The sequence below is a fragment of the Panthera onca genome, chromosome E1, assembly GCF_046562875.1.
Source record: "Panthera onca isolate mPanOnc1 chromosome E1, mPanOnc1 haplotype 2, whole genome shotgun sequence".
In the NCBI taxonomy this organism is placed as follows: domain Eukaryota; kingdom Metazoa; phylum Chordata; class Mammalia; order Carnivora; family Felidae; genus Panthera; species Panthera onca.
The window spans coordinates 9,819,374-9,841,325 of NC_138352.1; the positions used below are offsets into that span (position 1 = coordinate 9,819,374).

General features: G+C 39.8%; 1 protein-coding gene across 1 annotated transcript in view; it reads right to left on the reverse strand.

Moving 5' to 3' along the window:
• LOC132687364 (CMRF35-like molecule 6) overlaps nucleotides 1-11,571 on the reverse strand; it is a 41,685-nt gene extending 30,114 nt beyond the window's left edge. Inside the window, exon 1 of the mRNA XM_060645482.3 lies at nucleotides 10,272-11,571. Within this exon, the coding sequence (XP_060501465.1) occupies nucleotides 10,272-10,485 (214 nt within the window). The 5' untranslated portion in view covers nucleotides 10,486-11,571. The remainder of the gene's footprint in view (nucleotides 1-10,271) is intronic.
• Nucleotides 11,572-21,952: the final 10,381 nt, after the last annotated feature.

Sequence of the window (21,952 nt, forward strand, 5' to 3'; positions counted from 1 at the left end):
GAGCACTTTGAACACAAATGTCTATAGCAGTTTTACTCATAATTGCCATAAATTGGAAGCAATCCAAATGTCCTTCAATAAGTGAATCGATAAACAACCTGTGGTGCATCATACAAAGGAATATCATCCAGTGATAAAAAGAAATTAGACAGAGAAGGGCGCCTGGGTGGCTCAGTCTATTGGGTATCCGACTCTTGATTTTGGCTCAGGTCATAATCTCACGGTTGGTTCATGAATTTGAGCCCTGCATCAGGCTCTGCAATGACAATGCAGAACCTCCTTGGGATTCCCTCTCTCCCTCTCTCTCTCTCTCTGCCCCTTCCCTGTGTACATGCTCTCTCCCACTCTCAAAAATGAATAAATAAACTTAAAAAAAAATGAGAGCATCATGGTGGCATATGGCATTCCTCCTTTTTATCTCTCTCCCTTTTAACAACTAAAAATTGGCATCTGTCCACAAACAATAGTGTCTCTGTGGAAGTTATGGAATCTAGTACCATACACCAAGAGACCCAGGAAGAGTGTTGCCCATTTGTGCAATGAGTAGTAGGCAGACAGACCTTGGTAAGGACTGCAGAACCAGCAGTAGCCAATGAGCTAGCCCCCACCCTCCCCACTTGCATTTGGGGAACATCTGACGGGTGTTAGTGGGCAGATACCCATGAATGAGAGAGCCTTTGTATAAGTCCAGACTTCCCAAGGAGAGATTCCAGCACTCCAGGGGAGAAAAAAAAAAATACAAATTTGGACACATGAAAGAAGATAAGAGGAACTTTGCCAGCACAACCCCTCCCCCAAGGCAGCAGAGTGTGGGGCTGAACTAGCCTGCAGCGACCTCTCCAGAGGGGAAAGGAGTGGGGGTGAGTGAGTGCCTGGCTTCTCCAGCTGTGTGGGTCACTGCTTGGAAAACCCATTTCCCTCCTGCAACAACCAGACTATTTAAGCATGTTCTCCATGACAGGGGCCAGGAAAGAAACCAAGAAAGAGGCAGATAAGAATATCAAAGGGCATTAAAGGGATGTGGTTCTTGCTGACTGCAAACAGGAAACTCCCCTATGAGCTGATGAGAAAACCTGACTCAAGGACCCCCCAGCCTGGACTGTGGGAACCCTAAAGACCCAGGTGTTAAACCTATACCTCCCCACCCACCCTGCAGCCAGTTCTTTGGGCAAACTCCCAAGTGGGTGGCAAGAGCAGCCTCTGGTAGACCAGGAAGGAATGCACTCAGAAAACAGGCCTGGCCCTATGGGAAATGGAACTACAAACTTGAGCTATAACGCCACCTTCTGGAAAAGAAGAGAGGTTTCCAACAGCCAGTGCATTGTAAGATAGACATACAAACCTAAGAATTCTGCCACAAAAGGGAGCAAGAAGCAGGAAGTGGGCGTATCCATACAAGGTTGGAGAAAGTCCCAGACATAAGAGAACCAATGAAAATATCTCCTAGCTGAGGCCAACTAGTAAAGATTGGAAGAGGCGATTGCTACTAAAATGAGAAAACAGCTACACAAATCTCCAAGGAACATGAAGAATAAAGGACACACGACCTCATCAAAAGAAAACAGTAATCTTTTAGTAACCAAACTCAAAGACACAAAATTCTGCAATCTACTTGATAAAGAGTTTGAAATAGCTGCTTTAAGGTCTCAAATAAGAAAGCACAGAAAAACAATTGAACAAAATTGGGAAAACAGTACATGGACAAAATAAGAAATTTAAAGAGGGGATAGAAATCAGGGGTGCCTGGGTGGTTCAGTCAGTTAAGGGTTCAACTCTTGATTTTGGCTCAGGCCATGATCTCACAGTCATAGGATCAAGCTTCACATCAGCTCCGCACTGAGCATGGAGCCTGCTTGGGATTCACTCTCTCTCTTTCTCTCTGTCCTTCCCCTGCTTGCGTGCACATGTGCACTCTCTGTCTCTCTCTCAAAATAAATAAATAAAACGTAAAAAAAATAAAATAAAGAAGGGACAGAAATCATTTTTAAAAAAAAGAGCCAAATAGAAATTCTGGAGCTGAAGAATTCAGTGAATAAAATTTTTAAATGCAATAGGAGAGCATCACAGCAGAATAGACCAAACAGAAGATAGAATCACTGATGTACAAGATAGAGATTTTGAAATAATCTGAGAAAAGAGCAAAGAGATAAGAATGAAAAAGAGCAAAGAAATACCACATGATCTATGAGACCTCATCAGAAGTACAAACATCAGAATAATTGGAGTTGCATAAGGAGAAAAGAGATAGAAGGAGGCCAAAAGCTTATTTAAAGAAATAATCACTGAGAACTTCCCCAAACCTGAGGAGAGACTTAGACACCCAACTTTATGAAGCTAATAGATCATTAGCTCAATGCAAAATAACCTTCCCCAAGATACATTATAATAAAACTGTCCAAAGTCAAGGACAGAGAGAATTCCTAAAGGCAGTGCGAGAAAAAAAGATTGCAACCTACAATGGCACCCGCATTAAGCTATTGGTAAATTTATCAGCCCAAACTCTACAGATCAGGAGAGAGTGGAATGATATATTCAAAATGTTGGAAGAAATACTTTATCTGGCAAAGCTGTCTTTCAGAAATAAGGGAGAAACAAAGACATTTCCAGACAAAGAAAAGCTGAGGCAGTTCATTACCACTATATCTGACTTACAAGAAAAGATGAAAGGAGTTCTTCAAGTTGAAATGAAAAGACACTAGTAACATGAAAACATATGAAAATATACAACATACTGGTAAAGATAAACATACAGTTAGATTTAAAAAACTGTAATTTTATAAAATGATGGTGTGCTAACTACTCTGGTATAAATGTTAAAGAGAAAAGGTATTAAAAATTATAACTACAATAATTTGTTAACAAATACATTCAAAAACACAGGCAAAGATGACATCAAACACATAGAAGGTGGGAGTAAAAGGGTAAAGCTTTTGTATGTAGTCAAAGTTAAGTTGCTATCAGCTTAAAATAGACTTTTCAATCTATAATATGCTTTATGAATGTGTCATGGTAACAACAAAACCAACCAACCAACCAAACAAACAAACAAACAAAAAACTCTGGTAAGTTCACAAAATATAAATAGAAGGGAATTAGAGCATACCACCATGGAAAATCACCAATTCATAAAGATAGGCCAAAAAAGAGGAAAAAGAGTACAATGATTCTACAAAACAGCCACAAAGCAATAAACAAGATGGCATTATTAAGTCCTTACATATCAATAATTATTCTAAATTAAATGGATTGAATTCTCCAATCAAAAGGCACAGACTGGCTGGATAGCTAAAAATAAGACCCAACCAAATTCTGCCTACAAGAGATTCACTTCAGTTTTTAAGGACACACCTAGGCTCAAAAATGAAGGAATGGAAAAAGATACTCCATTCAAGTGGAAACCAAAAGAAAGCAGGGGTGGCTATACTTATATCAGAAAAAAAAAAGACTTTATGCTAAAAATGGTAATAAGAGACAAAGAAGGTCATTCTATAATGATAAAGTGTTCATTCATCAAGGAGATACAACAATCATAAATATATATGCACCCAACATCAGAGAACCTAAATATATTAAGCAAATACTAAGAGATATAAAGGGAGAACTAGACAACAATGCAATAATAGGAGAGGGTTTCAGTACTCCACATCCAACAGTGGATAGATCATCCTGACAGAAAATCAACAAGGAAACGTTGGACTTGAACCAAATGGACCTAACTGGCATACAGAACATTCCATACAACAGCAGCAGAATACACATTCTTCTCTAGTACATATGGAACATTTTCTAGGATAGATCACATGTTAGGCTAACCTCCAGGGAACGCCTTGCTTTAATTAAGAGAGCATTTTCAGATTCTGTGTCTCCCTCTCTCTGTGACCCTCCCCCGTTCATGCTCTGTCTCTCTCTGTCTCAAAAATAAATAAACGTTAAAAAAAATAATTAAGAGAGCATCCAGATTATATTTTATTTAAACAAAAGGTTCTGCAATTGAAAAAAATTGGACTGTTAAATATTTTATACAAAGTGTATGTATAACCTGTAAGTAAATGATAAAGAATAATAATAAAATGCACATCTGTGTGCCCCCTACCCAGCTTAAGAAAGAGAATTTCTTTAGTTATTTTTTTAAGTCTTGTTTCCTGATTTAAATGTAACATATATTCACTATAGAAAATTTTCAAGATCCAGAAGGCAGAAAACAAAAATCACCACAATCCAATTACCTTACTGTTAATATTCTGGTAATAGTACTTCCCTACTTATTCTAGATGTATATTATTTTTCTGAAATTGAGATCCTATTATACAAATTGTCTCTTTTTCTCCATCATGACCATTTTCCTTAGAACACCTAATTTCTTAATATCCTTTCATCCCCAAGATTCCAAGAAAATAATCCTTAAATATGCTTATTTTTGAGTTGAGAGTTGTTTTTCCAAATGGAAATCAGAAGTAGAAGCAGGAATTGATAGATGGGGGAAATCTTTCTCATCTTGCTTCTACCTGAAACATAAACTAAATGAAGAGGTTGATTAAGTGCATCCTGTGTGTCTGGCAAAGGACGGTATCTGGAGAGTAAATGTTGATTGATGATTTCGTCTCATGAGGCTGACAGCGTCTCTGGAGATAAGAGGGAAAACAAAAGCCAACACTTCCATGATAAACAAAAATACCCAAGAAGCCTTCTTTACAGCCCAAACCAAGTTCTGTGTCCAGGATGGATTCTCAACACATACCAAAATTACTTGTTGCCTGTGCCTTGTCATTGCATCTTATTTAATCATTATTTATCCAAAGGATAAATAAGGCACATCTGAGTGCTTTGATGGAGGCAATGAAGAAGCCAGCATGGGTATTGCTCTCAAGGAGTCAACAATCTACTGAGGCAGGTAGGGCTTGTAGACAAATGACTCCATACCATGTAGCTCCTTGAGCACAGCAGGTGCTCAAGAACACAGTGATAAGAGAAACACAGAGCTTTACTACTGGAAGAATCTCAGTGTGGAAAGAGATATCAGAATAAGGCCCCTTTCTTAGGGCCTTTCCCTAAGGAAAAAATGGTCTCTTCTCCTATGTCTACTACCATCTACCTTCATTCCTACCAAGACTCTCTCGCATCTCTCTGAAGGAAACAAAGCCTTATTTAAATTATGTTTTTGGGCACAACCATTAACTGTGGACCAAACAGCAATTCCAGAGAACTGCAATATCCAGTGGGCTGCCCTCTAACCCCATGACCCATCCCTGAAGCCTGGATCTCCCCTTCTCCATGCCTTGAGCTATAGGAAAACTTCAAGGCAGGCAATGATGTCATGTGATGACTGGATATATATCAAACATAGGCAGTGCTAGAATCTGGGGATTTTTCCAGGCTGACCTTATTTAATGTGTCTTACAGCCATTGACCACCTGGCACACTGTGGTGCAATAGAGGACAGGACAAAACACAAAAGCACTGACACATGCATTTGCCTCCTGTAAATGGGAAGAATGTGTGACCTAAGTTCCCTCCTCAGATATCTCATAAAAATAGGTTCGCCTCTCACTCAGCCACAACCAATGCCCTGTAACCTCACTTCAAATTTGGCTGTGAGGTGTCAGGTTGCTGACATTCACCTGACTGTCACACATCCCCGTCCTTTGTCACATCCTCCTTGTTTAGTTTTTTCAACAGTGTTTTCCTCCCTGTCTATCCCTAATTTTTAGAGCTGGTAGATGAAATAAGACCTTCTATCTGTTCCCACTTTTAAAATATCAAGTGTAAAGGTATACTCTCTCTGAATTAAAAACTTCCATGTTGAACCAGTTGAAGATTGGTTCAACTTCAACCAAGTTGAAGAGCACCCTTACTCCTTCCTTTTGCCCTTTCCTCTCTACCTTCTTTCTCCTGTAATTCCTCTCCACCCAGCTCACCCCACTCTCTCCTCTCTTTCCATGTTACGATCATCCCTCTTCTCAGTTCTGATCCCTCTATTCCCTATCTCTTTTCCTTCCATGGTTAAGACTATAAGAGAGGCACCCAGGGCACAAAATTTAAGAAATCTTGAATGACCCTGAGAGTGACTGTCCCTAGCCACCTCTCTTGCCTCACCCTAGACCTGTTCCCATTTTTTCATCCCCATATTTCTATCTTTACATCACTCAAATAAGTATTTTTCCTCCTCTCCTTACCTACTCCTTTGCTCTTTTGACCACCTGGTAGAATGTTTACTTTTTACATACATAACAACTACATTATGTAGAATACCAATTCAGGTATTGTATTAAAAGCCAATGTAACAATAACATACACAAGACAGAAATGTGCATTCATCTTTCTTATAATATCCAAAGGTAAACAGTCCAAAACTGACATGGCAGCTCCATGGATCTTAGGGCCCTTCTCACCCATGACTCCATGATCTTCAGGACCTGGCTTCCATCTCAAGGTCTAAGGTGGATGCTTCCCCTTCCTCCACCACCTCCACTTCCCAGGAAAAGGAAGAGAAGAAGGGAAGGAGAGGGCTTGCTCCTTTCTTCTTAAGGGCATGACTCAGAAGTTAGAAATGTGGCTTCCACTCATCCTCTTGGCCAGGACTTAGTTATGTCACCTCACCGACTTGCAAGGAGGCTAGGAAATGTTTTGTGTTTTTTTTACTCCTTAACCATGTGCCTAGCTAAAACTTCCATTACTGTAAAACCAGGAAAGAACAAATATTTGGAGATTAACTAGCAATCCTTTTCACATTTATATTTTACTCAGGAATACTATCTTTCCTTGCTCAAAATAGTAGGGAAAGGAAAATAATAGCAATCCTTCTTTTATTATTTTCTAAACAGGACTGGTTGCATTTAAACGTTTTCTTAATGTTTATTTTATTTTTGAGAGAAGAGAGAGAGAGAGAGAGCATGAGCAGGGGAGGGGCAAAGAGAGAGAGGGAGACACAGAAGCCAAAACAGGCTCCAGGCTCCTAGCTGTCAGCACAGAGCCTGACCTAGGGCTTGAACCCACAAACCACGAGATCATGACCTGAGCCAAAGTCAGCACTCAACTGACTGAGCCATCCCGACACCCCAGAACTGGTTGCATTTTTAGATGCATTTTAGATTCATTTTAGATTCATAGAATCCTATAAGTGAAATGTATGGCAGAATAGTGATGATGATGATGATGATGATGATGATGATGATGGAAGTAACACCAACCTTTCACTTTCTAAGTGCAATACACTACAGAAGCTTTTTTATTAAGTCTTATATATTAACCCACTTTATCCTTACAACAGCCCTGTGTGGTATATATATTATCATCCATATCTTACAGATGGGGTAACTGAGTCACAGAGAAGTTGTAGTGACATGCCCAAAGTCACACAACAGTAAGGGATGGATCAAGAGTCAAAGCCAGTTAGTCTAGCTCTAGAGAAAAAGAATATAAGTACACATTCTTCCTAAGTAGAAACATAGGAATATGTTGCACTGTTTCAGGAGGACTCATCTTATAGAGCACTATGCTGAGCTCCGAGGGACTGGGGGTCATTCCCACTGTATTCTATACAAAAGGTGCTCCCTAGAGTGACCTCATGTGGCCATCTGGGTCATGCCTTCCCTCCTTTCCTAAGAAATCTAGATGCTCTTCTTAATTCCATTCAGTATCCTCCTACTGCTCCACAGTTCTCCTAACCTCTCTTGGGGAAGTGAAGCCCTTTCTGAACAGTTACTCAAAGCACAAAAGTTAAAAGGGATGTTAGAAGCCACTAATCCAGTAGTTCCTAAACTTGTCTTCATGTCAGAGTCACCCACAGAACATTATAGTCATGCAAATTCCCAAGTGTCACCCCAAGAGATTCTCATTCAGAAAGTCAGGGGAAATCTATTTTTGATAAGGACACCCAACCTCCCCATTTTTGAAGGAACCCATCTGAAGTCTCTATTGGGAAATATTCCTAGACCACTTCCCTCCGAATCTAGTATTTGAGTCTCCTCTACAGTATCCCTGCCGAATGGACACTCAGCCTGTGCAAGGAGCTCACATTACACCTCAGGTTAATAGCAGCTCCCATGGATTGAGCACCAACTATATGCCAAACATCCTTTTGCCCATTTATTCCTCACAACCCTGTCAGGAGGTATAATTCCTTCCCATTTTAAAAATGACAAAACTGAGGAGTTCCTGGTGGCTCAGTCGGTTAAGCGTCCAACTTCAGCTCAGGTCATGATCTCGTGGTTTGTGAGTTCAGGCCCCACACTGGGCTCTCTGCTATCAGCACAGAGCCCGCTTTGGACCCTCTATCCCCCTTTCTCTCTGCCCCTCCTCATTTGCTCTCTCTGTCTCTCTCTCTCTCTCAAAAATAAATAAAAACATTAAAAAATAGTTTTAAAAAATGACAAAACTGAGGGACGCCTGGGTGGCTCAGCCAGTTGTGTGCCTGTCTCTTGCTTTTGGTTCACAGTTCATGAGATCAAGCCCCACATCAGACCCCATGCTGACAGCAAGGAACCTGCTTGAGATTCTCTCTCCCTCTCTCTCTCTGCCCCATCCTCATTTGTGCATGCATGTGCATGCACACTCTTTCTCTCTCAAAACAAAGAAACTTTTTTTAAAAATGACAACACTGAGACTCAAAGATGTCAAGAAATTGCCCAATTCATAGACCTGGTAAGTGGCCCAGGTGGACCTTAAATCAGGTCGATTTGAACCAAAATCCCTGGTTTGTTTCAACATGTCACGTCTCTTTCCATCAGAATGCCTTGCAGCCTTATCCCCTAACATGTTTTTTTTAAGAACCAATTTGTTGTTTTAACTAGTTTATAATTTTAAGTAATCTGTATTCCCAATGTGGGGCTCAAACCCACCACCCCAAGGTGAAGATTCATATGCCCTACCGACTGAGCCAGCCAGGCACCCCATTCCCCAGTATGGTTTGACATGAGGTATGCCACACTCTCCACCAAGACCAGGACAGCACATGCAGGGAGTTTGAATAAATGCTTTGAAGACAGAGAAATAAAGACAAACATTCATGCATGCACCAAAGACATGTAAGAGAAAGCTCACAACAGTGCTGTTCACAGCAGATAAAAACCAGGTGCCCCCTGCAGTGAGAGAACAAATGAAAAATTTGTGATCCATTTACTCAACCAAACATACACAGCACTCAAAACAACAACCTACAGCAACATGCAAAAACAATTATAGCAATATAATTTTAAGTCAAAAAAACCCTAAAATACAAGATGTATTTTTAGAAATGCAATGTATTTTTAGATGCAACAAAACTACATAAAAAGATAGGAGTGATGGACATAGGAATCAGGATGATCACAACCTCAGAAGGAGGGATGGGTGGGGTGAGGGGTGGAAATATGGTTAAATGTAGGTTATTGTGATGGCCCTAGCTTTTGCTTTAGGTTCTTATTACATTAGAAGGAAGGGAAGGAGGGAGGGAGGGAAGGGAAGGAAGGACCATTTAAGGATGAGTGTGATGAGCGTGTCAGAGTTCAATTATTTTGATTATTCCAATTCTGTGCACCCTAAGGTCCAATTTAAAGAAAACATTGGCAGGGTACCTGGGTAGTTCAGTCAGTTGAGCATCCATGACCAAGGTCATGATCCCAGGGTTGTGGGATAGAGCCCTGTGTCAGCTCTGTGCTGAGCATGGAGCCTACTTAAGAATCTCTCTCTCTCTCCCTCTCCCTCTCAAATAAGAAAGAAAGAAAGAAAGAAAGAAAGAAAGAAAGAAAGAAAGAAAGAAAAAGAAAATAAAGAAAAAATTGGCTAACAGATGCATAAATGGCTTAGTATCCTTGCATCATCAGATCTTGGAAGGAAGGATTCAATTCTCTTTTCCAAGTTTTGATGCTCAGGTCTGTGCCCAGAGTACCTTCTGCCTCTTCTGGAAAATACCTGAAACTGAATACACTGATCCCTGCAAGCAGGTGGCAGGCTGTGTAAGAGGGCCTGCCAGAATAGGATCATGGCCAAGTGGGGTGTGATTCCAGCAGACAGATCCTCAAAAATATGATACCTCCTACACAGAGATGCACATGCACACCCACGCACACACACAGGTGCACACACATAGGTGCACACACACACACACACACACACACACACACACACCTGCTGCTGCTGACTATGGAAAAAATCATTTCTTTCTTATGTGGAAAAGGGTTTAAGCTCCACAGAGAGGAGATAAAGCATAAGGGGTGGCTAAGAAGAATACAAGTAGTTTGCTGACTTTCTCATTTTGCCTGAGCTTCCCTGCATATTGGGCAAAAGAAGCTCACCTCCCTGGACTATGAGCTTAGTAGTTCTCCAACACACAGTTACCAACTTCTGAGACTCTGCCAGGGATAAATGTCCACAAGATGGAGAACGTGAGCTGCAAAGAGCTTTGAACTCAGTAGAGGGGCTGTGCCTGCCTGGATGTTCAGTTTGTCCCATGGTTGATAGTTGCTGGCCTGTGGGTGAAACAAGAGAGAGCTCAATGCTAATGACCATTTACAAGGACCCCCGGTGCATGGAGCCCTAGCCCATGGGAGTTCCCCACATTCCTGGTAAGAGAGGCACCAGAACACTGCTCTCGCTTTGTGGCATTCCCATTATGTACCAGTAATGGAGGTGTTGGCACAGATGTGGTACTTGGGTATCTCTGGAACGGAAAACACCCTCTGCTTCTCTCCTCTCCCCAACCCTGACCAAGTGGCAGAAAAGGTTGAAATTTAGAGTTAAAAAAAGTCCTTATGCCAGGGCATTTTTCCATCTATGGAGCTAAAAGCCCTGAATGAATCTCCACAGTCCCTTTCTGAACCACAACTCCTGGTTGAGGATCCATGTGAAAAAGACAGCTGCAGGATGTGGAAAACCTATCAACTTGGGGCTACACTTATGGGGACTGAATCTCAGCTCCATCTGCCACCTGCTCAATCTTGATTAGCTTATTGTCCCTGATCTTCACCCCCACCACTCATAGAATATGAAGAAAAGTAGCCTTCTCCAGAGGATTATTGAGCAAGGTTAAATTAGATAACATGCAAAAGAGCCTGGCACATGGTGGTCATAATAAAAGTTCATTCATTCATTATCTATCGGTGTCTCTCCCAGAAAATATCTAATAAAGAAGCTAGAGAAGACAAGGCAGCAAGAATCTAGTATCATGGAGAGTTGCCCACCTGACCTTATTGAGATCCTCCCTTATTGGAAGCTCCCTTATTGGAACTTCATTAATTTGACCCCGTGGGGTGCTAGGACAATGGAAGACACCATTTGGGGGTTTTCTCAGGAAACAAGAGGGGCATTCCCTCTCAAATGTTCCCCTCTCTGTAAAGAGAACTTTCCTACTATTCTTCCTTTCTAATCTTATACTCTAATAAACTTTTGCCTACTGCTCAAAAAAAAAAAAAAAAAAAAAAAGAGGGAAAGAAGAGTTGGTGTTTGGAGGCACCTTCTTGAGTAAAGCCTTCCCTGCCCCCCATCTTCCTCCTCACCTCTGGGCAGACAGAGTTGGTCACCCTCTTCTCCAGACCTACAGCACATTCAGTCCATATTATCCACTACAATGACCCCCCATATTGAGCACTCAATATATACCAGTATATATACCATATATATATATATATATATATATATATATATATATATATGTCTTAGCCATGCCTAGTAGGCTGTCAGCTCTTCAGAGGCAGGAACTGTGGCTCTTTTATCTGTTTATCCCCAGCACCTACCACAGCGCCTGGCTAAGAACGAATGCATGAAGGAAGGAACCATCTTCTCCAAAATCCCAAGGGAAGAGGACAGCACCATTGTTCCTCCTAGGCCACTATGACTCATAATCTCTATCCCCATCCAAGCTTTGCAGCATGAAGAGAGGGCAGGTGGCTGCATATACAGGCTGCACCTTCCCTGTAGTGCTTTTCTCACTCACATTAAGAGCCCAGAGCTTAGCCATGGGAGCAGTGCCAAGCCTTTCAGTGGAAGAGAGATGTTGCTGGATCTTTAATGTTAGGAAACCCATCCCATCTTTGCATTTCACAACTTCCTGCAGCATTAAATCCTTATAGGATTTATTCTGGGTATTTTCTTCAAATCCATTGAACTCAGCTGTTCTCTTGTTTCACATTCGTTACTACAGTTTATAGATTATTTCCTTGTGACCCAAAATGAAACTGCCACTTAATCCCCACATGAGGTTCAGCTCAAACTTTCAGACTCAAAGTAGTATATTGGTTTAGAGTACGGAATCTGAAGTCACATATTCCTAGGTTCAAATTCCAACCTCCTATGTGAGCTTTTTTTTAAAGTTTTTATTTATTTTTGAGACAGAGAGAGACAAAGCATGAGCAGGGAAGGGGCAGAGAGAGAGGGAGACACAGAATCTGAAGCAAGCTCCAGGCTCTGAGCTGTCAGCACAGAGCCCGACACGGGGCTTGAACTCAGACTGTAAGATCATGACCTGAGCCGAAGTCGGACGCTCAACCGACTGAGCCACCCAGGCGCCCCCTATGTGAGCTTTTTAAAATTTTTTAACGTTTATTTATTATTGAGAGACAGAGAGAGACAGGGCATGAGCATGGGAGGGGCAGAGAGAGAGAGAGAGACAAAATCTGAAGCAGGCTCCAGGCTCTGAGCCGTCAGCACAGAGCCTGACACGGGACTCTCGAACTCAGGAACCCCAATTTCATGACCTGAGCCAAAGCTGCACGTTTAAGAGACTGAGCCACCCAGGCGCCGGCTATGTGAGCTTTTTAAAACTCTGATCCTGTTTCCACTTCTGTAAAATGAATACAACAAAAACTATCTTATAGAATTACTAGTTAGATTAAATGAGAATGTATGGGGCACCTGGGTGGCTCAGTTGGTTAAGCCTCAGACTTTGGCTCAAGTCATGATTTCCCAGTTGGTGAGTTGAAGCCCCACGTTGGGCTCTGTGCTGACAGCTCAGAGCCTGGAACTTGCTTCAGATTCTGTCTGTGTCTCCCTCTCTCTCTGCACAAACTCCCTGACCACTCCTCTAAAACTTTAACCTGCTACAAATCCTGCCCACATACAGAGATATCAGAGCCATTCCCATGCCTCATTAAGCATGAAGGTAACCAAAAATCCTTAGATTTTTTTTAAAAATCTGAAACATAAAAGAAAATAAATAAATAGCAAAACTGACCCTAACAAAGCAGAGATCATTCAGGAACAGGAAAGAAATTTTAAAACAGAGAGATTTGAGAAGATACCACTTCCATAATACAAAGGTATAAAAAGGCATTGACCATGGTGGTTCTTCAAAAGATTAAAAATAGAATTACCATATGATTCAGCAATTTCACTTCTGGATATTTACCCTAAAGAATTCAAAACATTGTGTCGAAGAGATATTTGTCCACCCATGTTCACAGCAGCATTCTTCACAAAAGCCAAAAGGTGGAAGCAACCCAAGTGTCCATCAATGGCTTCTGGAAATGTGGTATGCACCCTATGTTTATTGCAACATTATTTACAATAGCCAAAGTATGGAAACAGCAGTGTCCATTGATAAATGAATGAATAAAGAAGTTGTGGTACACCACAACTTCTTTATACACACACACACACACACACACACACACACTGGAATATTAGTTAGCCATTAAAAAAGAATGAAATCTTGCCATTTGCAACAACATGGATGGGGCTACAGAGTAGAATGCTAAGTGAAATAAGCCAGTCAGAGAAAGACAAGACATGATTTCTCTCATATGTGGAATTTAAGAAACAAAACAAACAAGTAAATGATAAAGAAAGAGAGAGAAACCAGGAAACAGACGCTTAACTATAGAAAACAACTGATGGTTATCAGAGGGGAGATGGTTCGGGGATGGGTGAAATTGGTGATGGGGAATAAAAGCACACTGAGTAATGTATATAATTGTTGAATGGCTATATTGTACATCTTAAACTAATATAACACTGTATGCTAACTATACTGGAATTAAAATTAAAAACTTAATTTTTAAAAAAAGATTAACAAAAAAATTGGAAAAAAGAAAAGAAAATGTGGCACATACATACAATGGAATATTATTTGGCCTTTAAAAGAAAGGAGAGTCTGGATGCCTGGGTGGCTCAGTCAGTTGAGTGTCTGACTTCAGCTTAGGTCATGATCTCATGGTTTGTGAGTTTGAGCCCCGCATCAGGCTCTGTGCTGAAAGCTCAGAGCCTGGAGCCTACTTTGGATTCTGTGTCTCCCTTTCTCTCTGCCCCTCCCCCACTCATGATCTGTCTCTTTTTCTTTCTCAAAAATAAATAAAAACATTTAAAAAATAAAAGGGAAAGTCTGAACCTGCTACAACATGGATGAGCCTTGAATATATTATGGTAAGTGAAATAAGCCAGTAACAAAAAAATACTCTATGATTCCACTCCAATGAGCTACCTAGAACAGTCAGATTCAGAGACTGAAAGTAGTGTAGTGGTAGCCAGAGGCTGGGGTGGCAGGAAATAAGGGGTTACTATTTGATGGGTACAGTTTCTCTTTTGAAGATAAAAAGAGTTCTGGAGATTGGTTTCGTAACAATGTGAATGCAGTTAACATTACCAAACTACACACTTAAAAATCGTTAAGGTGGGGGGCGCCTGGGTGGCTCAGTTGGTTGAGAGTCCAACTCTTGATTTTGGCTCATGTCGTGATCTCATGGTTCATGAGTTTGAGTCCTGTGTCTGGCTCTGTGCTGACAGTGCAGAGCCTGCTTGGGATTCTCTCTCTCTCCCTCTCTCTCTGCCCCTCCCCAACTTGTGTGCACACTCTCTAACTCTAAATAAATAAACTTAAAAAAAATTAAGGGGCGCCTGGGTGGCTCAGTCAGTTAAGCCTCAAACTTTTGATTTCAACTCAGGTCATGATCTCACGGTTTTGTGAGTTTGAGCACCACATGGGCTCTGCACTGACAGCAGAGCCTGCTTGAGATTCTCCTTCTTTCTCTGCCCTTCCCCCTCTCACACTCTCTCTGTCTCTCTCAAAATAAATAAATAAGCTTTAAACAAAGTCATTAAGGTTTGGGGAGCCTGGCTGGCTCAGTCAGTAGAACATCCAGCTCTTTATCCCAGGGTAATAATGAATTCAAGGTGTAGAGATCAATGAAATAAATAAAACTTAAAAAGCTGTTAAGGTGGTGACTTTCATATTGTGTATATTTTATCACAATTTAAACATTTTGATTAAGAACAAAAAATAATTCTTAGAAATTGAAAGGAATTTTGCTAAAACTTTTTAAAAATGTTTTTATTTATTTTTGAGAAAGAGCATGAGCAGAGACAGAGGGAGACAGAGAATCCAAAGCAGGCTCTGCGCTGACAGCAGTGAACCTGATGTGGGGCTCGAACTCACAAAGTGTGAGATCATGACCTGAGCTGAGATTCAACACTCAACCAACTAAGCCACCCAGGCACCCTTTGCTAAAACTTTTAAACGTAATGTGAGGGCTTAAAGATGAGGTTGAGGAACTGTCCTAGTTCACAGAACAAGTAGACAATGAGATGTAAAATGTGAGGTTTTTTTTTAAAGAGCAAAAAGGGGGCACCAGGGTGGCTCAGTTGGTTGATCCTCCAACTCTTGATTTCAGCTCAGGTCATGATCTCACATGTGTAGGATAGAGCCCCATGTTGAGCTCTACACTGAGCATGGAGCCTGCTTAGGATTCTCTCTCTCCCTCTCTCTCTGCTCCTGCCCTGCTCGCATGATCTCTCTCTCTCTTAAAAATAAATAAATAAACATTAAAAAATAAAAACAACAAAAGTAACACGGATGCCTGACTAGCCCTGATGGTAGAGCATGTGACTCTTGATCTCAGGTCATGCGTTCAAGCCTCATGTTGGGCTTGGAGCCTATTTAATAAATAGATAAACTCACCTTTATTTAATAATTTAAAAAAAGGAACAATCCAGAAAGCGCAACATCTCATTCCTTGGGAACTTCAGAAAATAATAGTGATAATTAAGGGGAGAAAAAAAAGTAAAATGAAGAGAATTTCCCAGAGAGGAAAAGTGACACACATTTTCAAACTAAAAGGGTCTGCTGAGTACCCAGCACAATAGATGTAAAAAGGTGTACAATTATATAAAGTAACATAAAACTTCAGAAAACTATGGATCAAGAAAAGATCCTAAAAGTTGCCAAAGAAAAATAAATAATGAAACAGCCCATTTCCAAAGCTGAGGAATTAGTCTGGCAACAGACCTTCGGTTAGCAACACCTCGAATTAGCAATACTACCTCCTGTTAGTGTACCAGAAGACAATTCAGTAATGTCTTTAAGCTTATAGGAAATCATCTTCATTGTGAATCCCAAACCAAGCTGAAATCAAGTAAGAACAGAATAAGGACATTTTCAGATATGCAAAGGCTCAGAAAGTCCACCTCCCATGCCCCCTTTTTTTTTTTTTCAACGTTTTTTTTTTTTTATTTATTTATTTTTGGGACAGAGAGAGACAGAGCATGAACGGGGGAGGGGCAGAGAGAGAGGGAGACACAGAATCGGAAACAGGCTCCAGGCTCCGAGCCATCAGCTCAGAGCCCGACGCGGGGCTCGAACTCACGGACCGCGAGATCGTGACCTGGCTGAAGTCGGACGCTTAACCGACTGCGCCACCCAGGCGCCCCCCATGCCCCCTTTTTAAGAAGTTTGTTGTGGGGTGACTGGCTGGCTCAATCAGTAGGGCATGTGACTCTTGGTCTAGGGGTTATGGGTTTGAGACCCACATTGGGTGTAGAGATTACTTAAAAATAAAAAATAATTTTTAAGAGGTTATTTGAGTGCATTTTCAAGTGACTTCCTCAAATACTTTCCATGAAGAGTAAATCAAGAAAAGTATGCCAAATTCATGAGGGAGTAAACTGAGAAAGAGGAAGGTATAAACCACAGGGAATACTGAACCCACATAGGAATAAGGCTAAAGGGAAATGTCAGGGTTATGGCCATGCAGCAGGCCCGGAAAGCAACATGGTCAGATTAAAGCAGGAAAATAAAGCCCTATAGCAGAGAGGTCTGTGAGATCATAGAGAAGAAAACTTGGAAAGTAAGTCTTGAGCAAATGATGAAGCCCTGGAATTAAATCTTTAATTTAATCTTTAAGCAATTAGAGTAGTGCCTGGGTGGCTCATTTGGTTAAACATCCAACTCTTGGTTTCACCTTAGGTCTTGACCTTACAGTTCATGGGTTCGAGCCCCATGTACAGCTCTGCACAACCTGCTTGGATTCTCTCCCTCTTTCTCTGCCTCTCCCCACCCCCACCCCCGCTTCTCTCAAAAATAAATAAATAAATAAATAAATAAATAAATAAATAAACATTTAAGACAAAAACACATTCGCATCAGACGAGGAAATGATTGAAAGGAATTAGAAAGGAATTAGAGAGCCTGGGTGGCTCAGTCTGTTAAGCGACTGACTTCAGCTCAGGTCATGATCTCACAGTTTGTGAGTTCAAGCCCTGCATTGGGCTCTGTGCTGACAGCTCAGAGCCTGGAGTCTACTTCAGATTCTGTGTCTCATTCTCTCTCTGCCCCTCCCCCACTTGTGCTCTGTCTCTCTCTGTCTCTCAAAAATAAATAAAAATGTAAAAAAAAAATTTAAAGAAAGGAATTAAATGGTTTCCAAGAGAAAAGAAAAGTGAAGATATTGACAATATAAAAGATACAAAGAAGAAGGTATGTATCTCTTCTTCCAATAAACAAATTGAAAGGCAATCAGAAACTTCAGAGAAAACAACAAATGCATACAATGGCAAAGTACAGATTAAAACAATGCCTGATTTTAGCAATGGAGTTTTTATTTTTAAAAAGAATAAAATTTTTTAACTTGGTGATACAAGTCTTTGAAAATGAAATGTAAAGAACCATAACTTACTATTTAGCCCTGCACATAAACTGTGTTTGCTTAATGATAGCAGTTTAAATCCTGGAGGCTTGGGAAGGTGTTCACATTTTAGAATAAACCTGTAAAAATTACAGAAGATGATAATTACACATTATATAACTATGATAACATTTAAAATGTGATTTCTATTCATTGGAAAACTTTGAAAATAAAAGTATACCTGACAATACCCCAGTAGCAACAAACATGTCAAGTACCCCGATCTTGGTTCCTGATACCACTTGCCAATAAAAGGAACCAGGGCTTCTTGAAGAAATTACTAATTCCAAGAGGACAGAATCAACAAGATAACCCCAGAGCTAGAATCCTAAAATCCTAGTTCCAGAAAGAAAGAAGTGTTCAAAACAAAACAAAGGATGTCAAAGAGGGATAAATGTTCAGTGGATAAACCCAACAAACACTACCTTAGTGAGGTGATCCAGGTTAATTAACATCATCAGTGATAAGTCTTACTTATAACACAACCTGTTGATATGATGTGTTGATAATGAAACTTTACCTCCATGGTCTTACTTTCAAAAAACACAGAACCTTGGTCTAACCAAGGGAAAAACATCAGCCAAATCCAAATCGAAGGACATTTTACAAAATACCTGACCAGTACTCCTTAAGCCTATCAAGGTAATCAAAAACAAAGAAAGTCTGAAAATTTTTCATAGTCTTAAGAAGCCTAAGGAAGCATAACACTTAAATGTAATGTGATATTTTGGATTGGGTCCTGGGAAAATACAAATAAAGTATGGATTTTAGTTGATAATAATATACCAACATTGGTTTATAGTTGTGACAAATGTAAAAATGTTAATAGTAGGGTAACCTTGGTGTGGATGTACAATAATTCTCTACACTATTTATGCAACTCCTCTGTAAATATAAAATAATTCTAAAACAAAGTGTTTATTTTTAAAAAGTATATCTGATAGAGGTTGGGAGATAAAGAGGGAAAAGAAGTGAAAGGAAGGGTGGGGTGCTAATAAATGATGGTAAGATAAAAGCTTATCTTTCTTATTCTTAATCTTTCTGAAGGATAACTTGAAAGTAACAATAGCAACAATGTATTTAATGATTATGGCATATGGATAAGTGAAATGAATGACAGCAATGTCACAAAGGGTGAGAGGGAGAAATTGGGAATACTGTTTTTAAGGTACCTACACTGCACGTGAACCAGGAATGTCATCATTTGAAGGTGGATTTAGTTTAGTTAAAAATATATACTGTTAACTCTAAGACAACCACTTAAAAGATTTTAAAGAAGAATTTTTTTATTGTTGTGCCAAGAAAGGAGATAAATGGAATTACACAAATTGCTCATTTAAAACCAGAGAATGCCGAAGGAAGAGGCACTTGGCAATGAATAAAATACAATTGCAAACATGACTGACACTAATCCAAATATATCAATAATCACTCTAAATATGAATGGCTTAATAAGCCAATTAAAAGAGATTGTCAGAGTGGATTTTTAAAAAAAAAGACAACTACATGTTGTCTACAAAAACCCATTTTATTTTTTTTTATTTTTTTTTCAATATATGAAATTTATTGTCAAATTGGTTTCCATACAACACCCAGTGCTCATCCCAAAAGGTGCCCTCCTCAATACCCATCACCCACCCTCCCCTCCCTCCCACCCCCCATCAACCCTCAGTTTGTTCTCAGTTTTTAAGAGTCTCTTATGCTTTGGCTCTCTCCCACTCTAACCTCTTTTTTTTTTTTTTCTTCTTCCTTCCCCTCCCCCATGGGTTTCTATTAAGTACAAAAACCCATTTTAAATATAAAGACACCAACAGCTTAAAAGTAAAGGAATGGAGGAAGTTATTCCATGCTAACACTGATCAAAAGAAAGCTGGAGTAGCTATTTTAATTTCAGACAAAGAGGACTTCAGAAAAGAAAATTATCACTAATAAAGGGGGCACTACACAATGAAAAGGAGTCAATTCTCAAAAAAAATGTGTTTGCATCTAAAAAACAGTGTCAAAATACACAAAGCAAAACCAGAACAAAACAGAGAAAAAGATGAATCCACAATTATGGTTGGAGACTTCAAAACCCTCTGTCACTAACTGATACATCTAGCATGCCAAAAATCAATAAAGATATAGTTGACTTGAAGAGCACTATCAATCCACTTGATCTGATTGTTATACTCCATCCAACAACAAAATACACATTCTTCTCAAGTTCACCTGAAACATTCCCCAAGATAGATCACAAAACACACCTTAGCAAATTTAAAAGAATAGAAATCACACAAGGTATGTCATTTTAAATGAGTAGTAGTAGTAGTTATTTCAGGGGCGCCTGGGTGGCTCAGTCAGTTAAGCCTCCGACTTTGGCTCAGGTCATGATCTCATGGTTTGTGAGTTCGAGCCCCACGTCGGGCTCTGTGCTGACAGCTCAGAGCCTGGAGCCTGCTTCGGATTCTGTGTCTCCCTCTCTCTCTGCTCCTCCCCCACTCTTGCTGTCTCTGTCTCTCAGAAATAAATAAACGTTAAAAAAAATTTAAACAGTATTAGTTATTTGAACATAAATAGCCCTAGAATGAAGAAAATTGATCTTTTTCCTATTACATTTTAATGGACACATTCCTTAAAGAATATCTATTTTTCTTCACTTTTTTTTAGTTTTTTATTTTATTCTAGTACAGTTAACATACAGTGTTATATTAGTTTCAAGTGTAAAATATAGTGATTATTTTCCTTTACTGTTATTATTTGCTCAACAATATGCTTTCTGTTATCCTCTGCCTGGCTAATGCCTAAGCATTGTTCACTCAAAACTTAGAAATTAAAAACTTTAATATAGTATGACAAAAGCATAAAGTTAATAATTGAAAAAATCTGTAGAAAATAATAAAATATTTAGGACAGAAGAGATTAATGTCCTTAATATATAAAGAGATTTTATAAATCAATAAGAAAAAATGAGCAAATTTATTCTTGGCTCTTAGCCCACACAGCAACCAGAATAGTATCTTTAAATTCCAAGTCTGACCATGTCACTCCCCTACTTAAAGTTCTTCAATGGCTTCATATTGCTCTTAAAATAGAGTCCAAAACCCTTAACATAGCCCACATGATCTTGTCCTTACCTACCTCTCTAGACATTTCTCCCATCATCCTTCTCCTCAACCTCTGTAGCTCCAGTCAGGCTAGTCTTTTTTCAGCTCCTTTTGGTTTTGTACATGCTGATCTCTCTTCCTAGAGTCACACTATCACTCCCTTCATTTGACTGATGCTCACTCTTTCTTCAGATATCAGCTTAAATATCATTTCTCAGGGAAGTCTTCTGTCATCAACTCCAGATCATTTTGGATCCTCTATAATATGTGCTATTAATAACCTTTGAGAAAACAGATGAAATCGTGTTTCTGAATCCTCAGAGCTCAGAAGCAGGCCCTGAGAAGGGTAAAATTTCCCAGGAATGTGAGGCTCAAGGGAAAGCTACCATTGGCTTCTGGAACCTTCTTATCTATGACAGTCATGGATGGTGAGGAAGCCCAAGAGAAAGTTGTGATGAGATCTTCTCCAAGCTATTAGTCCTTAAGTTTTTTGAATAGACAACTTAGGGAACATAATGAAATCTATGGGACTTCTCCCCAGAAAAAAATGCATATAAGTAAAACTTCTGACAATGTTTTCAAATGTTCACAATTCCCTAAAGTCTATCTATTCACCTCAGTCTAAGAACCCCAATAGTAGGCCTAATGAGAATCTCATACACACAAACACACCAGTTCCCTGCCTTTATTCATTTAATCATTACTCACTGAGTATCTACAGACTTCAGTAATAATAACACTTTATAAATGAAATTTGACTTATGGTTTAAAAAAAAGAAAAATTTTCGTGTACATTTTCATGTACATTTTGGCCATTAGCCAAAAAGAAGCTGAAATCCAGGAGTAAAACACACCCTTTTAACGTTAGACCTGGCCCTTTCCCTCCATATTGACCAATGGCCAATGGTAATAGGACTTGTGCCTAGTGATAGCCACCTGATGAACACCAGGGTCATCATAGGAGGACAACACCCAGAGCCAAAATCTCAGCCCCCAATTCCC